Source organism: Mus musculus, chromosome 17, assembly GCF_000001635.26.
Source record: "Mus musculus strain C57BL/6J chromosome 17, GRCm38.p6 C57BL/6J".
Lineage (NCBI taxonomy): Eukaryota > Metazoa > Chordata > Mammalia > Rodentia > Muridae > Mus > Mus musculus.
In genome coordinates, this window is record NC_000083.6 from 67,061,997 (window position 1) to 67,082,640 (window position 20,644).

At 42.8% G+C, this 20,644-nt stretch overlaps 1 protein-coding gene across 2 annotated transcripts in view; it reads right to left on the bottom strand.

The window, feature by feature from the left end:
* Positions 1-20,644, bottom strand: part of Ptprm (protein tyrosine phosphatase, receptor type, M) — a 687,644-nt gene that overhangs the window by 395,149 nt on the left and 271,851 nt on the right. For both annotated transcript variants that reach the window (NM_001357625.1, NM_008984.2), the window contains exons 4-5: positions 13,593-13,671; positions 1,046-1,161 (exon numbers count right to left, since the gene is read on the bottom strand). In NM_001357625.1, coding sequence (NP_001344554.1) covers positions 1,046-1,161; positions 13,593-13,671 — 195 coding nt within the window. The remainder of the gene's footprint in view (positions 1-1,045; positions 1,162-13,592; positions 13,672-20,644) is intronic.

Sequence of the window (20,644 nt, forward strand, 5' to 3'; positions counted from 1 at the left end):
AAAACAAATAACTAAAACTCTGCAAAGAACTCAAGGAAAGCAGGAAAGAAGAAGGGGAGAAAGTACTCTAGGAGATTTGAGGAAGGAGCGGGCTGCAGATTAAAACGGAAAAGAAACAAGAAGCACTGCAATTGGAGCTCAGCAAGAAGAGCTGCAATTGGGGCTCAGCAAGGAGAAGCGCTGTGATTGGAGCTCAGCACGAAGAGCCACGAATGGAGCTCACCAATGAGAAGAATACTACCCCTCCCAGGTCCTCAGAGCAGGTCACTGGGATCCACTCAATCTGTCACAACTTCCTAGGGTGGGCACGGGCTCAAACAACTGTCTGCCATGCAGAAATGTATAGGGCAGGACTTAAAGAGCTGAAGCCTCAAGGCTTATTTGAAGATCCGTGCATAACTTAAATGCTTGAAATTCAAAGAAGTGCTATTAATTTCTACATGAATTCCTGAAATGAATTATTTAGCAATTCATCCTACAGAAAGGCGTACAAAGCGAGCTCTCCTCTCTTCGTCCCGTGTGTGGAGAGAGAAAGAGGGATGAGGGAGAGGGAGGGGGAGGGGAGAGGGAGAGGAAGGCATTCAGAGATATAGAGAGACAGAGACAGAGAGACAAAGGGAGACAGAAAGAACTCGGGGAGCCATAGAGAGACAGAGGGGGATGGAAGGAGAGAGAGAGAGAGCAACAGAGACAGGGAGACTGGGGGGGGGGGGTAAAGAAACAGATAGATAAAGCAAGAAAAAACAGACAGACAGACATGGGGGAGGATCCCTCGGTTGTTTTTCTTCAGGGGAGAAAGGCATTATGGTTTTGAACTTAAGGTTCTTTGCTAAATCTAATTTGACAAAACCTGTAGAAGGAGATCACTGAGAAAGAACAATAAGGAAAACGAAAATTCCAGAAAGATGGGAAAACTGCTGGGCGTGTGCAGCAAGCTTGGAAACCTGGAGACATAACCGATGTGGGAAGAAGATTCTAAAACGGAGAGGGCTTTTGGGTCTCCAGTTCCTCCTCCAGGACAGCGAAAGGTGGAGAACACACGTACCTGCAGCCAGAGCCGGTCCCCAGCCACTGTCCTGCCTATGGCGCTGCACTGGAAGGTAGCAAACTGGCCGGCATTCACCTCCACGTTCTGAATCCGCAGGAAGTGGGGAGTTCTTGCTACATGGGGAAAAAGAAGGCAAGAAATGATAAGGGAACCTGGAACCAGAACACCCAGTTGTAACTAGTTGATACATTTCCCACTCAGGACCTTCCCATTGTTTATGTATTGAGGAAAAGCTCTTTGCAATGTTATTTCAAAGGGTATCATGGAAGGATTTTGATGTGTATGCTTTGTGAAACAAGAGAGAGAGAGAAGAAGAAAAAAAGCCAGGCAATCCGGGATAGAAGCAAACGAGAAGATATTTCATTGTTCCTGCTGGGCAAATTACAGTAGCTCAGCAGTCTCCTTGTAATAACAGATCTGTATTAATAAAGATTATGCTGACACCTAATTGATGTTTTGAACAAAAACATATTAGATATTTATACTCGCAATGTGAAAAGAACAGTAAGAAGTTAAATGATGTTGTCAAGGAAACTCTGAAACCCAAAAACAGAACTGTGCATAATATATATTTTAATACAACTAATTGGTATGCAACATTTCCTCTGTAATATTTCCCAGCTACCAAAAATACTATCCTGATAGACACACTGTGGATGATGCTGGGCTTGCCTGAGCCGGGAAAGTTTGCTGATTCTTATTTCTAATTCAAAGAATCCAAATGATTCCAAAGGCTAAGCACTGCTGTCTCCCGAGGCGTGTGTCAATATGGGACAGCTGTATCCATAAAGGACAGCTCGGCTCAGTCAGAGGAGTACACCCTAATCTCTGCCACACACTTACAACTAGGTGTCAGAAATTGGACTTAGTCCGGAATTGGATGCCAGGCAACTTTTATCAGGAAAAGATTCTCCTATTGCTATGACAAAGTCCAAGATAGGGAAAGAGGTCAGAGCAAGAAGGGAGTTGTTGGGGGCATTTTGTGGGTGGGGCAGTTAAAGCCAGATAATAAGCAGAATGAATTCATAATTTACCTTCATGTATCTCCACCTCCCCTGTCAGTGGACCTTCAAGCTGTGCATAGACTGTTTTGAAGAGTGGTGTCCTAGTCTGGGGACCCTGTGACTGTAAACTGACACTCATATGAGCCCAAGTAGAACCTAATTAGAACTGGAAGTGCGTTGCAAACCAAGAACAATGAATTTTAATACCAGCAGCACAGGAAAAGCTCATTATTATTTGGAGGCCAGCAATCATTCACTGCATTCTTGATGCTTAGTATGCGAAATGTTCTAAATGGGCCCTCACAGAGCAGCGGAATGATGGACCACTCTTGCTTGGTACTAATTTATTAACTACAATCCCAAGAAAGGTTTCATTGACTCAATCGAATTGCTCCTTACTCAAGAATAACATAATTCTTTGGTCTTTAGAGACGTCTGAAAAAGCTTACGTAAGTCAACTGTCTTTTCTACCCTGTTTTGGAGGCACCGGAAAATCCAGCCCTTCTTTCTATCAAAAGGGTAGCCCTAGAGTTTACCTGTCAGAGGCTTTTCCAGGAAACACTCTCACGAGTTCTAGTTCTCATATGGGGAGACTTGACTAGTAAAGATTTCCATTGCCAAAGCCCAGGGCAGATCACTAAGCCGCCCTCCCCCATCTTCTCTGTCTGTCTTAATAGTCCCTGTCCCACACAGTCGCTGAGGAATCCCAGCAGTACTGTCCTTCCACAAAGCCCCACTGTTCTCTCAGCTTGTCCTGGGACCTCCGGTGGCTGTGATAGCAAGGGCAGGTGGAGCTTGGTGTCACTGCCTCTCCCACAGTGGACTCAGGGTTGTAACATTGTATTAAATGCATGTAAGTAACATTAGTAAAACAATAGGCGCATAACCTTTAGAGCTGTTTGCTTGAGGTTTCAACTTCTGCCACAGAATTCTTCTCTTCCAATTTTGCTCACTCACCTTTGACTCTGCAAATTTCTACTACATAAAAATTATAGCAATTATTTTAGGCTAATCTATATCAAAGGGCCCCAGTGTTAATAAAGAGCAGGAAGACTACTGAGATGTTGAAAATGAAGAGGTATTTTCTTATCAAAGAAATTGATCACTACTGTGTTTCTCACCAAACACACACACACACACACACACAGACAGACACACACAGAGACACACAATCCACTTGTGCATGCACACACACACACATATCCCCAAACATTTTGTTTTTCTCCTATACATATACACACTCACACACATACATTCACACAAGCACTGAAGTTCTGAGAACAATATAGGAAGCCTATATGGTATATGAGACATGTATAAACCTATATGATGTATGAAACAGTATAAACCTCTAGTTGATACATGTGAATGATAGACTAACAGGAAGGAATCCCAAGTTTTGACTCATGCCTCATTCCCAAGGTTATGCATATACAAAGATACTCTAAATTTTTAAAGAGATCTCAATACATGATTGTTCCTAGGAGGTTTTGGGTATACTATAATCTCAGCTGTGCCTTTACAGGAAGAGCTGGGCACTAGAAGTAGATGTCTGACAAAATGTTTCCATATTTCCTTGTAATCAAGAGCTCCACTCAAGTATGATGTATACTTATCCTTATATAGACTTGTTCTTTGCTTCTAAGACCCTTAGATGATATTGATCTGATGATGACAATGATGATGATTAAATATTATATGGTGAGCATTTAGAGGTATTTCCAGTCTACTTAGTGAGGGTCACACTGAAATGGGTTTGCATGCTGGGTATCAGTTACCCATGTCTTCTCTGTAATAGAAAGCAGGGGCTAGATTCAAATGTGAGGGAAGCACCCAATATACATTAACTACAGAGGGCCAAATTTCTCTAATAATAACAATGGAGTTTTAACAGGCCAACAGACCACAGTATGAGCTGGCTTGAAATAGCAAGCCATTTGTAGAGGCAGAGCTTATGATCAAAGAGCACATATGTGGTACTCTAAGTGTACTAGGTTAGCCTTCCTTGTAAACTTGACACAGCCTACTATCACCTGAGTGGAGCTTTAGTTGAGAAATTGCCTTAATCAGATTGGCTTGTGGGCATATCTATGTAAGACTGTCTTCATTATTTCTCAACTGAATAGGTTACAGCCCACTATGGGCAGTACCATTCCTAGGCAGGAGGTTCTGCATTAATCAGAAAGCTATCTAAGCACAGACCAATGATCCAGCCAGAGTGATCTTAGCCAGCATGGAGCAATGCCTCTGGCTCCTGCCACATGCCACACTTCCTTGGCTGTGAAGGGTTCCTTGGTTGAAGGCCCTGCTACACAATATAGCATGCTCTCTGCCTTCACTTCCCTCAAGGGAATGACAGTGACCAGGAAATACAGGATGAAATGAATCCTTCTCTCGTACGTTGCTTTTAGTCAGATCATTTTATCAAAGCTATGAAAAGAAACTAGAACATAGGCATTCTATTTGTAAGAAGCATCCTACCAAGTACTGCCAGCCCATAGAGGGTTCAGTCGCGTGTACAGAAAGGATCTTGTCCAGGAAATCCTCCCCTGCCTTTCTCAGCTGTCTGTGTTGTAGCCTTTTGACAGACTGGGTCCTTTCCTACATTTCCCTGAGCTATCTTTGGGGCAAGGACTTCAACTTCTGGGGAGCCTCTGGGACACTTTTGTGTAAAGGGTGAACACTCAATGGGTGTGTTTGAATGCACATGCTCCCTAGATCCAAGTCAACCTCCTGGTCTCCTCCTTTGGAGGGCACCTTCCATAAGGTGAGGTACTGACTGTTTTCTAGATTCCCCTCAGGAAGGACTGAATGCCCCCTTATCACACCCTTGCTGACTGCATATCACTACATACTGACTCAGCACACCACTCTTGCTGATGTGATCAACTAAAGAGCAATTAGATCCTCAACAGCTGCTTCCACAAAACTCAAACATCAAAGCGGCTCCTCTCCCAAACTCTCCTCCATTTCGGACCTTCAATGAGCTAGGGAAAGTGAAGTCCTCTCCTGCTACCTCATAGGCTCTTAGTGGACTCAGAGGTGCCCCCAAACACAAGTGTCTGAGGTTGAAAAGAAAAGGCTAATTAGAGACAGAATTTAGCTCACAATTGCAAGGAAGGAGCACACATCCCACAAGGGAAGACTGATAAAACACTTTAGCCTTTATAGTGAGCAAGTAGTCATTTCTTTTATCTGACAGAAACAATTTAGATGACCACATAAAATGTAATGAAGATTAGAATCAACTTTTATACACTATGATTAGTAGTAGTAGTAGGTGTGTGTGTGTGTGTGTGTGTGTGTGTGTGTGTGTGTGTGTGTGTGTTTGTGTTGTGTGTGTGTGTGTGTTTGTGCCTGTGTTTATACCTGATTCATGGACAAAACTTACAATGATGCTTTTGCATCTGTCCACTGAAGCACATAAATAGCTATGGATATTACACATATGTGATTGTTCCCCACCTCTAGATGGCATCACCAAATTAGCAGCAGAACCTTATCAGGACGGCTTTGGAAGGCAGCTCTTATGTAAGAATTCAAATGTTCAAGGGCACGTGACTTAGACATTTGGTAATGCTGTTGGCTAAATTGTAAAAATACAAATTAATAAGTAAAACCTGCTGAGTTAGCAGCATGAGTTTGATAAACTATGGTAGGATTCCAGTTCGTCTGATGTCATATTTGATAGATACTTAAGATTGTAAAAAATAAACTTGATTTAAATCAGCAAGTCATTCTGACAACTTCTATTTCATGAATTTATTTTTTGTAAATTTGCCTAATGTAGCTTCCAGAATCTTCTTGGTGGCTAAGTAAAATGAAATATTTGAGTGTCTATATATCTGGCTTCTTACTCTCCCAAGAATATTACATATATTTGGATCTGTTGATAAATATATTCTTTTGACACATAACTGATTTTGTTACTACAAACACACATCGCTCCTGGGTACAAAAATGGTGCATTCATAACATGTATTGGCATATGGAATGCTGACATATGTGAACACAGTTGCCACATATCTATTATTTAGTAATCATTGTAAAATAAGAGTTACTAATAGCTAAAAGTTATAACCATTACATATATACACGGAAATAGCAGATGACGGGAAGCAGCTTTGAAAGATATTCAAGGGGGAAATAAGTGTGTTTCATTAGAGAAAAGAGACTAATTCTATCCTAAGATAGAATGAATGCTTTAAAAAAAACACATTATAGAAGGGAGTGAAAAGAGGACTTTATACAGAAACACTTAAGTGGATTTGAGAAATTACAAATGATTTTGGGGGAAATGATTTTGACTGAATTTGATGGGATTTATTTAGGAATGTATTTTAAGATAAGCTACGGCATGAACAGTACACACTGTAAATGGGTGTGAATGCCTGACTGCTTTTCTTTCTACAAACAACAACAACAAAATGTTTTATTGTCGTGCTCATAATAAAAAAAGAAAATCAGATAGAAATGGGATAGTTTCATCTTTTAAGTAACCACTTATAAAAATCAGGTAGTTTACATCATATAAGATTAGCTGCATGTCTTGTTTGTCCTGGACTGTGTAGGGAACTGGATCTTTTCAATACTAAGAGCTAAGGGGAGGGGTCACTCTCATCCATGGTACCTCATATTCATCCCTCCACCTCTTCTGCCTGCCTGCTCTTCCACTTCTCTCTCCCTTTTCCTCTCTAGACCCTGCTCCTCCAGGCTGCCAAATATCTCCAAATCCCTGTGGCTTTCCTTACATACAACTGCTCAGTTCTCTCCACTAAAAGCACACTGAAGGACTGAATGCAGAGTCCTGTGCATCCCTTCCCTCCTACAGAGCCAAGATGCAGAAGAGGGCCCATGCCTTCCCAACCCAGCCTTTCCTTCTAGAGCCATGAGACACAGACCATGACCCATCCACTCCAACAGTACCACTGGAGTGCAAATTACAAACATCTGAGGCATACTTAATTTGCAGCATCTTGGATGAAAATTCCATTTACTAATTCTTTACCTACATCCTCAGGGACATTCTAGAAGGGCAAGAATGAGCTACCCAAATTACGTCTTTGTCAAACTTTGATAACACAAGTATGGGACACTTAATAACTTCTCTTCCCCCATCTCTGAAATAACTAGGCTGCTGTTTAATTGATCCTTCCAATATGACCTAAAAAGTCAGGACTGCCACCATGACAGCCACCATAACCAAGAGCTCTCCAGCCTCAAATGTCACTAGAGCCAGATATAAGAGACTGGACTATACCTCAGAGATAGGTGTACTGCAGCATTCCTATATCTGTGAACACCTGCATTTCTTTTAATTACACAGAAGGCCAACATAGGCATTAATAATTAAGTTCTTATGTAGACTTTTCCAGTTTTCTTTATGTTACATTTGTAGGAATCAAATGGCTAAGACCAAAAGCAAGCAAACAAAACCAACTTATTTTAAAATCAGAGATGTCAAACTCTGATCTATCAAGCTCATACCTGTTTACATTTCCATGGAAAGGATCTGAGAGTGCTCTTCTGGATGTCCCTTCCAAAATACTAAGAGTTAACTTCTGTAGTCTCTCTTGAGAAAGTAATGAACTCTGTGCACCTTGCTCTGTCTGATAACCTCTTAGCAATAATAAAACATTTGAGCAGCAGCCTTCTTGCTGATTCCATTCATAATGCTGTAGCAGTCTTCATCCACGTTGATTACAGATGTTTGGGAAGATTTGCTTCTTAAAGGGCCATGTTGCCAACATCTACTGCCTGCCCTAGGAGTGACAGGGCTCATTCTTTACTGTAATTACTGATGTTGGTGCTGGCACTGCCTTTAAGACACACTTACACATGTCACCTGGAGACCAAAGACAGGACTGTCTGATCCTCTCAGCTTTGGTTAATTTGTAACAAAGTCCTTTAAATGGCTTATTGCACAGGAAGCTACTTCATCCTATGGAGAGGTTTTTCCCTCCTAATGTGGGTTCTCAAAGACTATAAATGTATACTACTGCTTGCAGAGAAAGATGTGGATCCATAGGATGGGTGTTGGTCCAGATTGTATTGGACAGAGTCTTCCCCTCAGATAACCAACTGCCTTTAATCCATGAAATAGTACAGATGGTTCAGGCTGCCAGAGGTTATGGGGTGGCATCTGGCTAGTTAAGCAAAAGCTATAGCTCAAGTGGGAACCAGGTGAAGTCATAACTTCAAAGGAAAGATAACAGTTCTGGATGCAGGAAAGAAACTCATCCACCAGGATGGTGAGGACCAAAGGTGGTGACATTCCACTTCCAAGGTCAGCTTCCTACAGTAAGTCTCTGCTTTTGTTGTAAGCTTGGTTTTCAATAGATACCAAGGGGAGATAATGTCCCCGAGTTTCAGAAGGTCCCCTACCCTCTAGGTCCTGAACCGAGAACCATTTTCAGTGGGCAAGTGGCTTCAGGTGGATCCCACACTGTGGTTCCTATTTTGATGTGGCATGTTCAGACACCAGCACCTCTAAATAAAGGGAAAGACCTTATCCAGAAGTCTTTGTGGAACGTTTTCTTTGTATAATATCGATCTTATCTTTTTCAAACACTTGTTTAAAGGAGTGGGGTGGAGATTTTAAAAGATGATTCAGGTCAGGCATTCTGTGTACTGAGCCCTCAAAAAAAAACAAAATAAAACAAAATAAAACAAAACAAAACAAAACAAAAAACTGTACCATTTAAAATAACTGACCTATCCTTGGAAAGTGGGAAAGGGCTCAAGAAAAAAAAAAGTCTCTCTGGCCAGCAAAGTTTAGAACTCACGCTGAGCGGGAAGGCCCGGCTTTGCCAAACTCATTGGAATTTCAGGCACAGCACCTTCAGAGTGGAAATTCTTACCCATCTCATATTCAAAAAGAAACACTTCCCCCCCTCTCTAAATTTATAGGCCCATTTATTTTCCGTGTCCCTTTCAAAATGTTCCACCAGATCCTTGTGAAATCTGTAGGAGCTACAAACTCTGTCTTCCATGAATAACAAGCAGGCTAAGTTCAGGTTTTGCCTTTCCCTCCTTCCTGCTACATCCCCATTGCTTTGTACGGAGAGCAAAGTTCTCAAATATTAATTGATCCCCAATCAGCCTTTGATCCCAAAGGCATGGGTTCTCATTGACCAAGACACAAATCCCCTCTGGATGTCTCATTCCTATTGATTCTTCAAAGCCTGCATCAACATCCCAGCCACAGACCCAGAAAGGAGTAATTGGCAAGATCAAAGTGCCAACTGAAGGGGGGCAGAAGAGGAGAAAGCCCCAGCCCTCTTATTTACACTTACATCTTAATGTGATGGCAAAGGCTGAAGTGAACTAGACATGTGCCCAGTGTGCCCGACAGCCAGAATAACCCGAGAGCGGGCCTCTCTCCTGGCTGTCATCACAATCAAGGAGGCACTGCCAACAGAGCAGCCAGGACTGCCCAGTAAACACTGGCAAAGGCCGTACTTGGCAAGCATGCTCTGAATTTTAAAATGGTCACAAATGAACTCCCCAGAATCTAAGAAATGCATCGGTTTAATTATTTGGATTTACTGTTTCCCAGTAAATAATTCAAGAGTGGTTATCAAAATGGATACTTAATCATAATAATGTAGGTTAAGGATCTCTTCTTTGAAATGCTGAGACCAAAGTGTTTTCAGATTTCGAATAGTCAGATTTTTAGTGTTTGCACACATGCAAGCGGCACCTTGGAGATGGGGTTGAAGTGTGAGTATGAAATTCATTTGTATTTCATATACACCTTATGTTCACAGACTAGAGGTAGGCTTATGCAATACTGTCAGTGTCTATGTGTTTTGACTATAATCTATCACACAACTTCAGCTGCAGTGGGGATGAACACATAACATTTGGAGGGCATGCAAATTACATCTCAATAAGTCTGTTGAGATAGTTATTGTTTATAATACATAAACATATGCAAGGTGATAATGGCAATGCCCAAAGAGATCTGGCTGGTGCACACGCCCATCAAGTTGGCACTGGGAGTCCTGAAGTCTAAGAATGGTGAGTTCAAGGACAGCCTAATCCATACAGTGAGAACTGGCCACACCGAGTGAGGTCCAGCATGATACTAGCAGATGCGCTGCTCACAATGTTTTTGAACAGAGAAGGCATCCACGGAAACGATGACATGCTCAGGTTTTCCTGCTGGGATACCTGACCCAAATTCAAGATGTATTTTTAGTGTGCAGACCAAAATCAAGAATTATCTATGTCTATTAGAAGGGGCCTCAAGCTGACAGCTGCTTGACTTCATACAATCATTTCTACCTTCCAGGCTGATCCTGCATCCTTCTATCCCTACATTAGCATCAATTTTTATGAGCAACTGCATCCATCTATGGAGAACAACTACCGTTGAGAAACTGCTGTAACTATGTAACGGCGGCTCATAAACCCATGTGAGTCCAAGCAGGAGCACTCAGAGTGAAGTCAGCAAGACTCAGCAACTCTATCCCTGTGGAAAACTTCGTTTACATGTGGGGAATTTACACTCATTTGAGAATCTACATTTAACAACCATCAAAATTTCAAAAAAAACAATTGATTATTATTTAGCAACCTTGATGAGAGATCGCTTTACCTGTAAAGCTTTCCAATTTTAATATCAAACCAAAGGACGTTGTCCTTAGTACTTTTATTTGCATGTTTTCCCCCATAAACTTACAGACTCTGGGAAGAAATAACAACTGAAGAGCTATCATCAAAGCCAATTACGGCTTATATTCCACAGGGCTACTGCGACATCCGTCACCTCAGCCACCAGCCTGCAGTTCCATTGTGTGTCCCCTAAGACAACTCACAAAGCCAATTAGGTATGAGTGTGTGTATCTTCAGAGGAGGAACTATTAGTTAAGTCCCTAATGGTACAGGAAGCTGACTCCACAGGAACACACAACGCCACAACGCTGCCCCACATGACAGGAGTTTAAACATCAGCCTGGAACCCAGTAGAAAGCGAGAGTCTACATCTGAGGAGATATCCCTTAGCCAGAGACCATAGGTAGAAGGAAAGAACACAGGATGCAGACTTGGGATGCCCCTGGTAACCTTGGCTGCAGGGTCCCTCACCTGTGTCCACTGCAGTAGCAACATCTGCCCTGCAGGCAGCTTGCTCTAAGAAACAGGGAGGCAGGGCGCATCAGAGTGTTCGGCACTGAGTGAATGTGCAGAAATTTGGGGTTATTTTCTGTCCTCCTTTTACACAGTGACTTAGGAGCAATGAATATGCACTGTAGCAGATCCCGGGGCACTTTTCAAAGCTGGAGGCTATGGTACTACAGACTCGGCGCAGTTCCAACTCAGATAATTATATTCTGTTTCCTGAATTTGCCCAGATGTTTCAGCTAGCTACAGCCTTGTTTTCTTTCCCTTTACTTTTTCAGGGGAGGGAAAACAAGTGGGGAGATTCTTTGTGAACTGCCCCTCCCCGAGTCTTGCAGATAGAGAGGAAAAGGCAGATGTAACAGCAGCTTTGAGCACATAGAAGACAATGGATCCGTGCGAACCTGCACATGGGGCAGGCTTCAGAGGACATGAAAAAGATATCCAAGAGAGTAAAGGCCCCCACAGATGAAATGAGGCAACTGTGTCACGATACCCTTGTGGGATAATGACCACACGGTTGCTTGCTGGAGCCTCACTGGCCTGTCTAATGATCTATTCTAATTCAGGCACCAGAAGAGATGCTGGGCTCTCCCTGCAAGTGTGTGCATTTTTAATACTGTGGATCTATCCATTCTTTCATGATTTGGACAGGGGCCCATCAGCAGCGACCCGGGAAATGTAGCAACTTGCCAGTTTCTTTGCATGCCAGGCATTCTAAAAATAAAGCAGACTGCCATGGCTCAGATGGCCAAAAATGTAAAGCCTGACAATATCAATTTTGGGAAAAGATACAGGGGAAATAAAACTTCCAGGCGCCATCGGTGGAATGTAAACTGGTTCAGACACTTTTCATAGCAATTTGGAAGCAACTGATAAATCTAATGCGGGTTTCTCCTGACATTCCAGCAACTTGGCTTCTTAGGCATATACATATTTATTTTCCCCATGGAGACACATGCACCACAACAATAAGTTTAATAGACAAAAACAGAGGAGGAGACCCCAAATGTTCAAAAATCAGTACAGGTTGTGATAGTCCCTATGACGGAACACCATGGCTTGAGCTTAAAAAAAAATGCATGTGGAAACAGAAAAGAAACTATTCAAGACCACAATTATCACTCTGTTTCCTCAAGCTTTACACATTGAGATTTAGCCAACTAGGAACAGAAATGATCTGGAACAAAGGTGGTTTGACTGAGCACAAACCATTGGCCCGCCCTGTCCTGTCTGCTTTTACAATGGAGGGTGCAAAGACTATGCCTCTTTAGAGTGTTCATGGACTTGGGTTCTGTAAACCAACTGCCAATAGACATCAAGGGACAGAAAGGCAAAAAAATGTATACAGATGAATGTCATCTATTAGAATATGTGGGAGGCAAAACTAACAACTGATTAAAAACTAATACTATGAATACATACTGCTTGTGAGAAGCATAGTTCACACATATGTATACTCATACACACATGTATGTATGCATTCACACACATATAAGCATACATGTACATACACAAATATGCACACACAGGCAGACATGCACATAGACACATAGACATATCTGCATGTGTATGTACACACACATATACACACAGGTTATTTGTGCTCACTGACAAGCAGAGAAGTCTTAGCTTTATGAGTTTTTTGCTTTATGTTGTTGTTGAATTCAGGCCCAGAACCCACGACAGTGGGATACCATGCCTACTTCCCCAGATTGTGTCAAATGATTGAAGTGAATGGGAACTTGACTCATCCCGATGATGCTGTCCAGGTTTTGTATCTAAGGCCAAGGACACAGGGTGCAGTCGAAGCAGAAAAGTTCCAGACCCTAAACAAGCAGCCACGCCCCAAGTGCCAGGAGGCAGCTCCTCTGCTGCGATGGCACCTGCTATCTTGGCCTCAGTTTACCCAGGAAGCCACCTCCCCAGCCTTCCATTAGCTATCTATAGCAGCTCCTCCTTCCCCGTGTACATTTCTTAAAGTACTAATTTGTAAGGAAAAGGGATGGGCAAATCTGGTGCCTACAGATGGCTAAGGAAGGCACTTTATATTGGGTAGGTCCTGAGTCTACTGGATTCCTACTGTTTGGAACTGTGTAACCAAAACATGGGGACAGAGATAGAAATGCTCTCCATTTGGGAACAAATTATGCCAACCCGCCATGTTTAATTCTGTGCTAATATTGAAAAAGAAATCCAAATGCCTCCCACACCTGCTTGGCATTTGCAAAGACACCAAGAGATCTCCATTTGCACGCAAGCTGTGTGCTGTGGAACTTCTAGGATCTGGAACCCACTTCCAGAGCCTGGCATGAAGCTCTCCTGGTAGGGTCAGCTTCCCTCTGTGGTTCCTTCCAGGCTTGGCCTGTTAATATAACTGTCCATCAGCAATGAACCCGTAAGGAAAGCATACTTACTGCACGGGTGTCCTAAGACCTTAACTTCATCGATAGCAAGGTAGCCTTGATGGCCAGAGGTCACCACTTCAAAAATCACCTGGAAAATTAAGGGAGATTAATATTATTCACTCATTTTTGTCAGATGTTGGTCAAGGGTCTCTTATAAGGACACTCATCCATCCATTTATTTTTCCCAAAACTATAAGGGAGTGGGTGACTAATACCTGCCTAGAGTGTTTCAGGCTCTGGATCCCAAATATGAGAAAGACCAAATCTGCTCTAGTCTGGGAAGGCCAAAGGGCTGAGGCAAGTCCAGCCACCCATGACTGAGGACAGATGTGGGGGAAGACAGAGTCTTGGAGCCATTTTTAAGGGTGGAGTAATGTTTCAAGGTCTTTAAAAAATCAGAAAACTCAAATGATATTAAGTAAATCACCTCACAGAATATATAAACCCCCCAACACACACACACACGGTGGTATCTTAACTCTTAACTGGGGGGCCAAGGTTACAATTAAGCTTAGATGATGTTTTGAAGGTGCTTGAGTATAAAGACACATTTGAGGTCCTAGTGTTCTTTTTTACATTTAGGAGGAAGAGGGATAAAGGGAGGAACGAGCAGGAGAAGAAAGAGGGGCGGGGGAGGAGGAGGAGGAAGAGGAAGGAGAGGAAGAAAAGGAGGAGGGGGAAGAGGAAGAGGAAAATGAAGAAGAGGTGGAGGAGGAGGGAAGAAGGGGAGGGCAAAAGCAACAAAAGGGAGATAGTTACCCTTAAGAAAGTGCAACATGCTATGATGGCTGATTTTGAGGCCAATTTGACTGGATTGATGACAAATGCTTGCTAGGATAAATGACTGCTTCGGAGGGTGCTTACTCAGAGGGACGAGCAACAGGGACACTGTTAGGAATGCCGTGGCCCCTTCTCACATGCCAGGGGTGCAGATGCCGAAAAGGGGGAGCAGGAAGTCTAGAAGGCAGGCACCCCCATCCTAGTCACTACAATGGCACTGTGTTGTTCTAGTGATCTCCACCGCAGTGGGCTGACTGACCCCTGAAGCCATGAGCCACGGCAACCTTTCTTCTAAGTGTTTTGTTTGCTTATTCATTGGTTGCTGTTTGGATTTTTTGGTTTGTTTTCTGTGCAGAGAGCAGAGTATCTAACATCATGAAAAGGGCATTTCCCAGGGTAGCAAGCCCACGAGGGGTTGGTGATAAGCATGGGAAGAGGAGGGAGCTGGCATAACACATGTGCCATGGTAGTCATGGTCATGACTGGGTCCTGTGGGTGCAAAGCTCAGTCATGGCCAGTTACAGGACACTGCTTGGAGGACAGAAGAATCGCTTCTCATTGGCATTCTCAGAGGACCAACTGAAATCTAGACAAAAGGTGCATGAGTTGAAAGGAGAAGGAGAAAGCCGACGTCTGCAGGAGGAGGAGACATTTTTAGTAGATGATGTGATATGATTATGGGAATGAAGGGAGCATTTGAGAGAGATTCATCCTCAGAGGAGAGAAGAGGGAAGGGGTGGACGAGGAAAAGGCTGTCGGTTTGCTCATGCCAAGGGATTACCTGAAGGTATCAGCACAACCCAGCAATTGTTATCCTCTTTATTCTAGAGACATGGAAACTTCTACTCACATAGAAAGCCTATGCAAACTTACTGAGACCCTATTCATAACAACTAAGGACCAGGAGAAGTCTCTCTCTTTTTTTTATAATATTTTTTATTATGTATTTTCCTCAATTACATTTCCAATGCTATCCCAAAAGTCCCCCATACCCTCCCCCCCACCACTCCCCTACCCACCTATTCCCACTTTTTGGCCCTGGCATTCCCCTGTACTTGGGCATATAAAGTTTGCGTGTCCAATGGGCCTCTCTTTCCAGTGATGGCTGACTAGGCCATCTTTTGATACATATGCAGCTAGAGTCAAGAGCTCCGGGGTACTGGTTAGTTCATATTGTTGTTCCACTTATAGGGTTGCAGTTCCCTTTAGCTCCTTGGGTACTTTCTCTAGCTCCTCCATTGGGGGCCCTGTGATCCATCCAATAGCTGACTGTGAGCATCCACTTCTGTGTTTGCTAGGCCCTGGCATAGCCTCACAAGAGACAGCTATATCAGGGTCCTTTCAGCAAATGCTTGCTAGTGTATGCAATGGTGTCATCGTTTGGAGTCTAATTATGGGATGGATCCCTGGGTATGGCAGTCTCTAGATGGTCCATCCTTTTAGCCCAGAAACTTAGTATACCTGATATATAAGATACAATTTACAAAACACATGAAACTGAAGAAGAACGAAGACCTAAGTGTGGATACTTTGCCCCTTCTTAGAATTGGAAACAATCACCCATGGAAGGAGTTACAGAGACAAAGTTTGGAGCTGAGACAACAGGAGAAGTCTCTTAATTAATGAATGATTACAGACTAGCCCAGCTCACCACAGCTATAAAACAACAACAACAACAACAACAACAACACCAATAACAACAAAACTAACCGCTGTCATTATCAAAAGCATGGAGGAATCCACAGGAGCTGAGCTGGATTAAAAAAAAAATTTTTAAAAAGCCAGGCCTAAAAGATTACATCTCATTTGATTCTATAAATTCAATATCCTGCACGGTCAAACTTTAGTAGGAGTAGAAGCCAGACTAATGGTTTTTAGGAGTGTGGGACAGTGGTAGAAATGGCAGGACGGAGGTGAATAGTCTTTGAAGGGGGCAGTCTAAGTCATCTCAGTTTCCACTGTAAGCATCTTCTCAGGTAACGGAATTGTGTAGAATCCCCGTGTACATGCGCATGGACACGCACGCACACAGAGGCATGCAAGCATTAGAGAGACTGTGAACCTCATAATTAGCATGAAACATCCCAACACTGCCAATACCAAGCCATGATTACCACAACTGGAAAAGTATTTTTCCCTCAAGGAAACTGAACGCCATCCCATGGGAGAGCCTCTATTATTTTTAACTATTGTTTGCTGCTCTGATCTTAAAGCAGTTTAGTTTAAAAAGGAACTGTGATGGTTTGTATATGCTCAGCCCGTGGTGGGGGAGTGGCACTATTAGGAGGTGTGTTCTTGTGGGAGTAGTTGTGTCACTCTGGGAGTGGGCTTTGAGACCTCCCATCCTAGCTGCCTGGAAGTCAGTCTTCTCCTAGCAGCCTTCAGATGAAGATGTAGAACTCTCAGCTCCTCCAGCCCCATGCCTACTTGGATGCTACCATGCTCTCACATTGATGATAAAGGACTGAACCTCTGAACCTCTAAGCCAGCCCCAAGTATATGTTGTCCTCATAAGAGTTGCCTTGGCCATGGTATCTGTTCAGAGCAGTAAAACCCTAAGACAGTAATTATATAACTATTTACTAAGTACATGTTACATGTAGTATGTAGATACTACTTTACATATCAGTTAATATAAAACTGTTTAGATAAACATATACATTTCATATAAAATAATTTATATAAAAAATTCATAATATATTGCATGAATTTTTTAGTTAACAAATAATAATAAGGAGAGTGAAAAAATTCTCGCGGATACCATATTTCAGCCAAATGAGTAGTCTGGATGCAATGCATTTGTCTGCAGCACGCCATGAGTCGCAGTAACCTTAAACTCCATCTGCCTCCAGATACGGTACTCTCACGCTTACACACTGAGCGAAACCTTGGCTCCTAGGATGACTTTGTTTGTGTTTATACAAAACCAGAGGATAGCAACCCACATAACCCTAGATGGAAATGTTAAGAGCTGGGGTCCAGACTGCAGGCATGAAAACCCAGAAACTTAAGACTCCCAGCTCTGCACCAGAACGCCCTGATAATAAAACATACCACACACTGGAGAGAGAGGAGTGACCTCGCAGAACAGCAGAGATGAAATAAAACTCTGTCCTGCTCCTAAGTTTAATATGTTGTTTTCCACTGATGACACAACAGAGAGGAAGAGCTGCCTGGGTTTCCTGCAGTGGGACCGGGAAATAATTCATTTCCTTATGTCTAAGGGCTGCAGCGAGGGACAGAAAAGATGCATTTCAAGAGCAAGCTAAGAAAACCATTTTGAGACCCTGAAAACAGAAGCCTGGTTGTAACAGTCACCAGCTGCAGCTCCAGAGGTGACACAGCAGGATCTGCAGAAACCTGCCAGTAAATGAGGACTACATACTGCAGAGAGGGAAACAGTCAGGCCACCTGCATCTTTCCCTCCCCCTCAGCTTCCCCAAGAGCAGTGCCCCCATCCTATCTCCAGCTCTGTCCTGAACCACCTGCTATTGTCTCCCTTCCTCCCTGATTCATCCTTCAGTAGGTCACACAGAAACTTCCTTCTCCCAAGTCATTGCTTTATCTCAGTCTCTAAGTTCATCAGGCATTCCCTGGGAACCCACAGGCCATGGGAGCCAGAGAAGCGGGTATGCTAACTACATATCTTCACCTCTCTCTCAGAGCCTCCAAAACGATTCCAAAGTCCTCTCCCCAGCTCTTTCTGCTGTGGATCCTGTTTCCTCTCTGCCCCCAGTCCAAGGGGACGACGCAGAACCTGGCAGAACAGGGTGCCTCCCTCCCTCCTGTGAACACTCTCAGTTCAAAATGCCTAGAAACACATTTGTCTTGAACCCCCAGTGACCACATCTATCAGGATCCCAGAAGAATTTCCTACCAGGCAATACACAGCCACCACACTCTCCTAAGAGCCACAGAGGGCAACAAAAACCAAGAAACAAAACACCCACCAAGCACAGACAAGACCAGATATCAGCACTTAGAATTACAGTCATCCCAAGCCCAGATGCCTAGACACTAGTGTAAAAATACAGTAACAGCCAGGACAATATGTCTTCACTAGAGGCCAGCAAGCCTACCATAGCAGGCCTCAATACTACAACATACCTGAAACACAAGGAAAAGACAGACTTTAAAACAGCCTTTATGACTATGATAGAGGTTCTTAAAGAGGAAAGAAATAAATCCCTTAAAGAATGAAAATACAAGCAAACAGTGGTAGGAAAGGAAGTAAACCACTTAAGACTAGAAAGCAAAAATAAAATTAATGAAGCCCAAACTGAGGGAAATTGGGAAATGAGAGACTAGGAGCGTAAACAGGAACCTCAGAGGCAAGCTTCCCAACAGAATACAAGAGATGGAATAGGGACCTGAACATTGGAGTCTTGACAGAAGAAATAGATACATCAGGCAAAGAAAATGTTAAATCTAAAAATCTTCTGACATAAAACATCCAGGAAATCAAGACACTCTGAAAAAAAGACCAAGTCAGACCAAGTCTATAATAGGTATAGAGGAAGGAGAAGCAGCCCAGGTCAAAGGCGTGGAAAATGTTTTCAACAAATCCATAGAAGAAAATCACCCTAACCTGGAGGAGAGGACTATCAAGGTACAAGAAGCCTACAGGACACCAAATAGATGAGACCAGAAGACAAAGCCTGCTTGAATATAATAATCTAATCATGAACCATACAGATGAACACCTTCAGCAAAGTAACCCCATATAAAATTAAATAAAAATAAATAAATAAATAAAGAAATAAAGAATAAGTCGCCTGCCTGTATATAAAGGGCAAATGGCATGAGAATAAAAATAAGGGAAACAATACCTTTCACACTAACCTCAAATAATATAAAATATCTTGGGAGTACCTCTAACTAAGCAAGTAAAAGACTTGTATGATAAAAAACTTTACAATACCAAAGAATAAATAAGACCAACCAACCAAGTGAATCTGATTTGACTTAAGGCTCACTCCATAAGATGGAACCCACAGCCACCACTGCCTGGGTGACCATGAACCCGAGGCTAGACTATCAGGGGACCTACTGTTCTAATTACTGTTCTAAATTTTTTTCTTAAGTAGCAATAAAAACACTCCTAATTATATCTGATATACTTGTAGATTAGTGCCTTGCTCAGCCATCAACAGAGATGCTTCCAACTGCAGCAGATAGGAGAAAAAGCAGAGACCCACAACCGGATAAAATGGAAGACAGTGAATGAGCTTGGAACCCTCAGCCCTCAATGGAATGTTGCCATCAAATCCCTCCCTGAAGGACAAAGGAAATTCGGCAGAAGAGGGGGCAGAAAGAGTGTAAGTCCAAGAGGATGAAAGACCCAAGACCACAAGGCCCATAAATTCACGTGATCAAAGCTCCTGTGAGTTCACAGAGACTGAGGCAGCACACATAGGACATGTACCTGTCTACACAAGGCCCTTTATGTCCATTCAATGGGCTTCTAGTTTGGTGTTTTTATGGGATTCCTGAGTGTGTGGATGAGTGGGTCTCTGGTTCTTGTGCCTTTTCCTTCTGCTTGTTTGGTTTGTCCAATTCCAATTTACCCCTTTTTGTTTTATTTCTTATATTTTCTTTTAAAAAATAACTTAAAAATAAATGAATAGATAGATAGATAGATAGATAGATGGATAGATAGAAAGTGAGTGAGTGAGTGAGGGAGTGAGTGAGTGCTGGCTACTGATGCCATTTTTACTACTATGTACTGAAGAGCACTGCCACTCTGGTCATAAAAGATTTTGAGCAGAGTCTAGGACCAAACAGCCAGAGTCCAAGTTATTTGTGAAGCTGAGGCAGGCAGGAGAATCACCTCAGCACAGGAGTGCGAGCTCAGCCTTGACTTTGGCATAGCAAGCGCGGATCACAATGAAATAACGAAATAATCCATTTGAAAGATTCAAGTAAGGCCAGCTCCCTCCCGGCAGGCAGCTTCCACTGTGAACCAGAGACTTTTAGAGTACACTTACCAGAGGCGGAGACTCAGCACCAAAGTGCTTGAGGTCAACCAGAAGAAACAAGAAGAAATATTTTGTGGGTTTAGATATGAGAGAGGTTACCTGATACAAATTTAAAGGAATGTGTTCAATGTCGTTTCAATAACTGAAGCACCTTTTAAAGGTTGTTTTAAATTTGCATTTTAATTATGAGGTTGTGTGCATATGTGTGCAAGCACAAGCATGCCCATACATGAGTACAGTGCTCACAGAGACCAGAAGAGAACAGGAGCTGAGTCACAGGCAGCTCATGAGCCGCCCCATGAG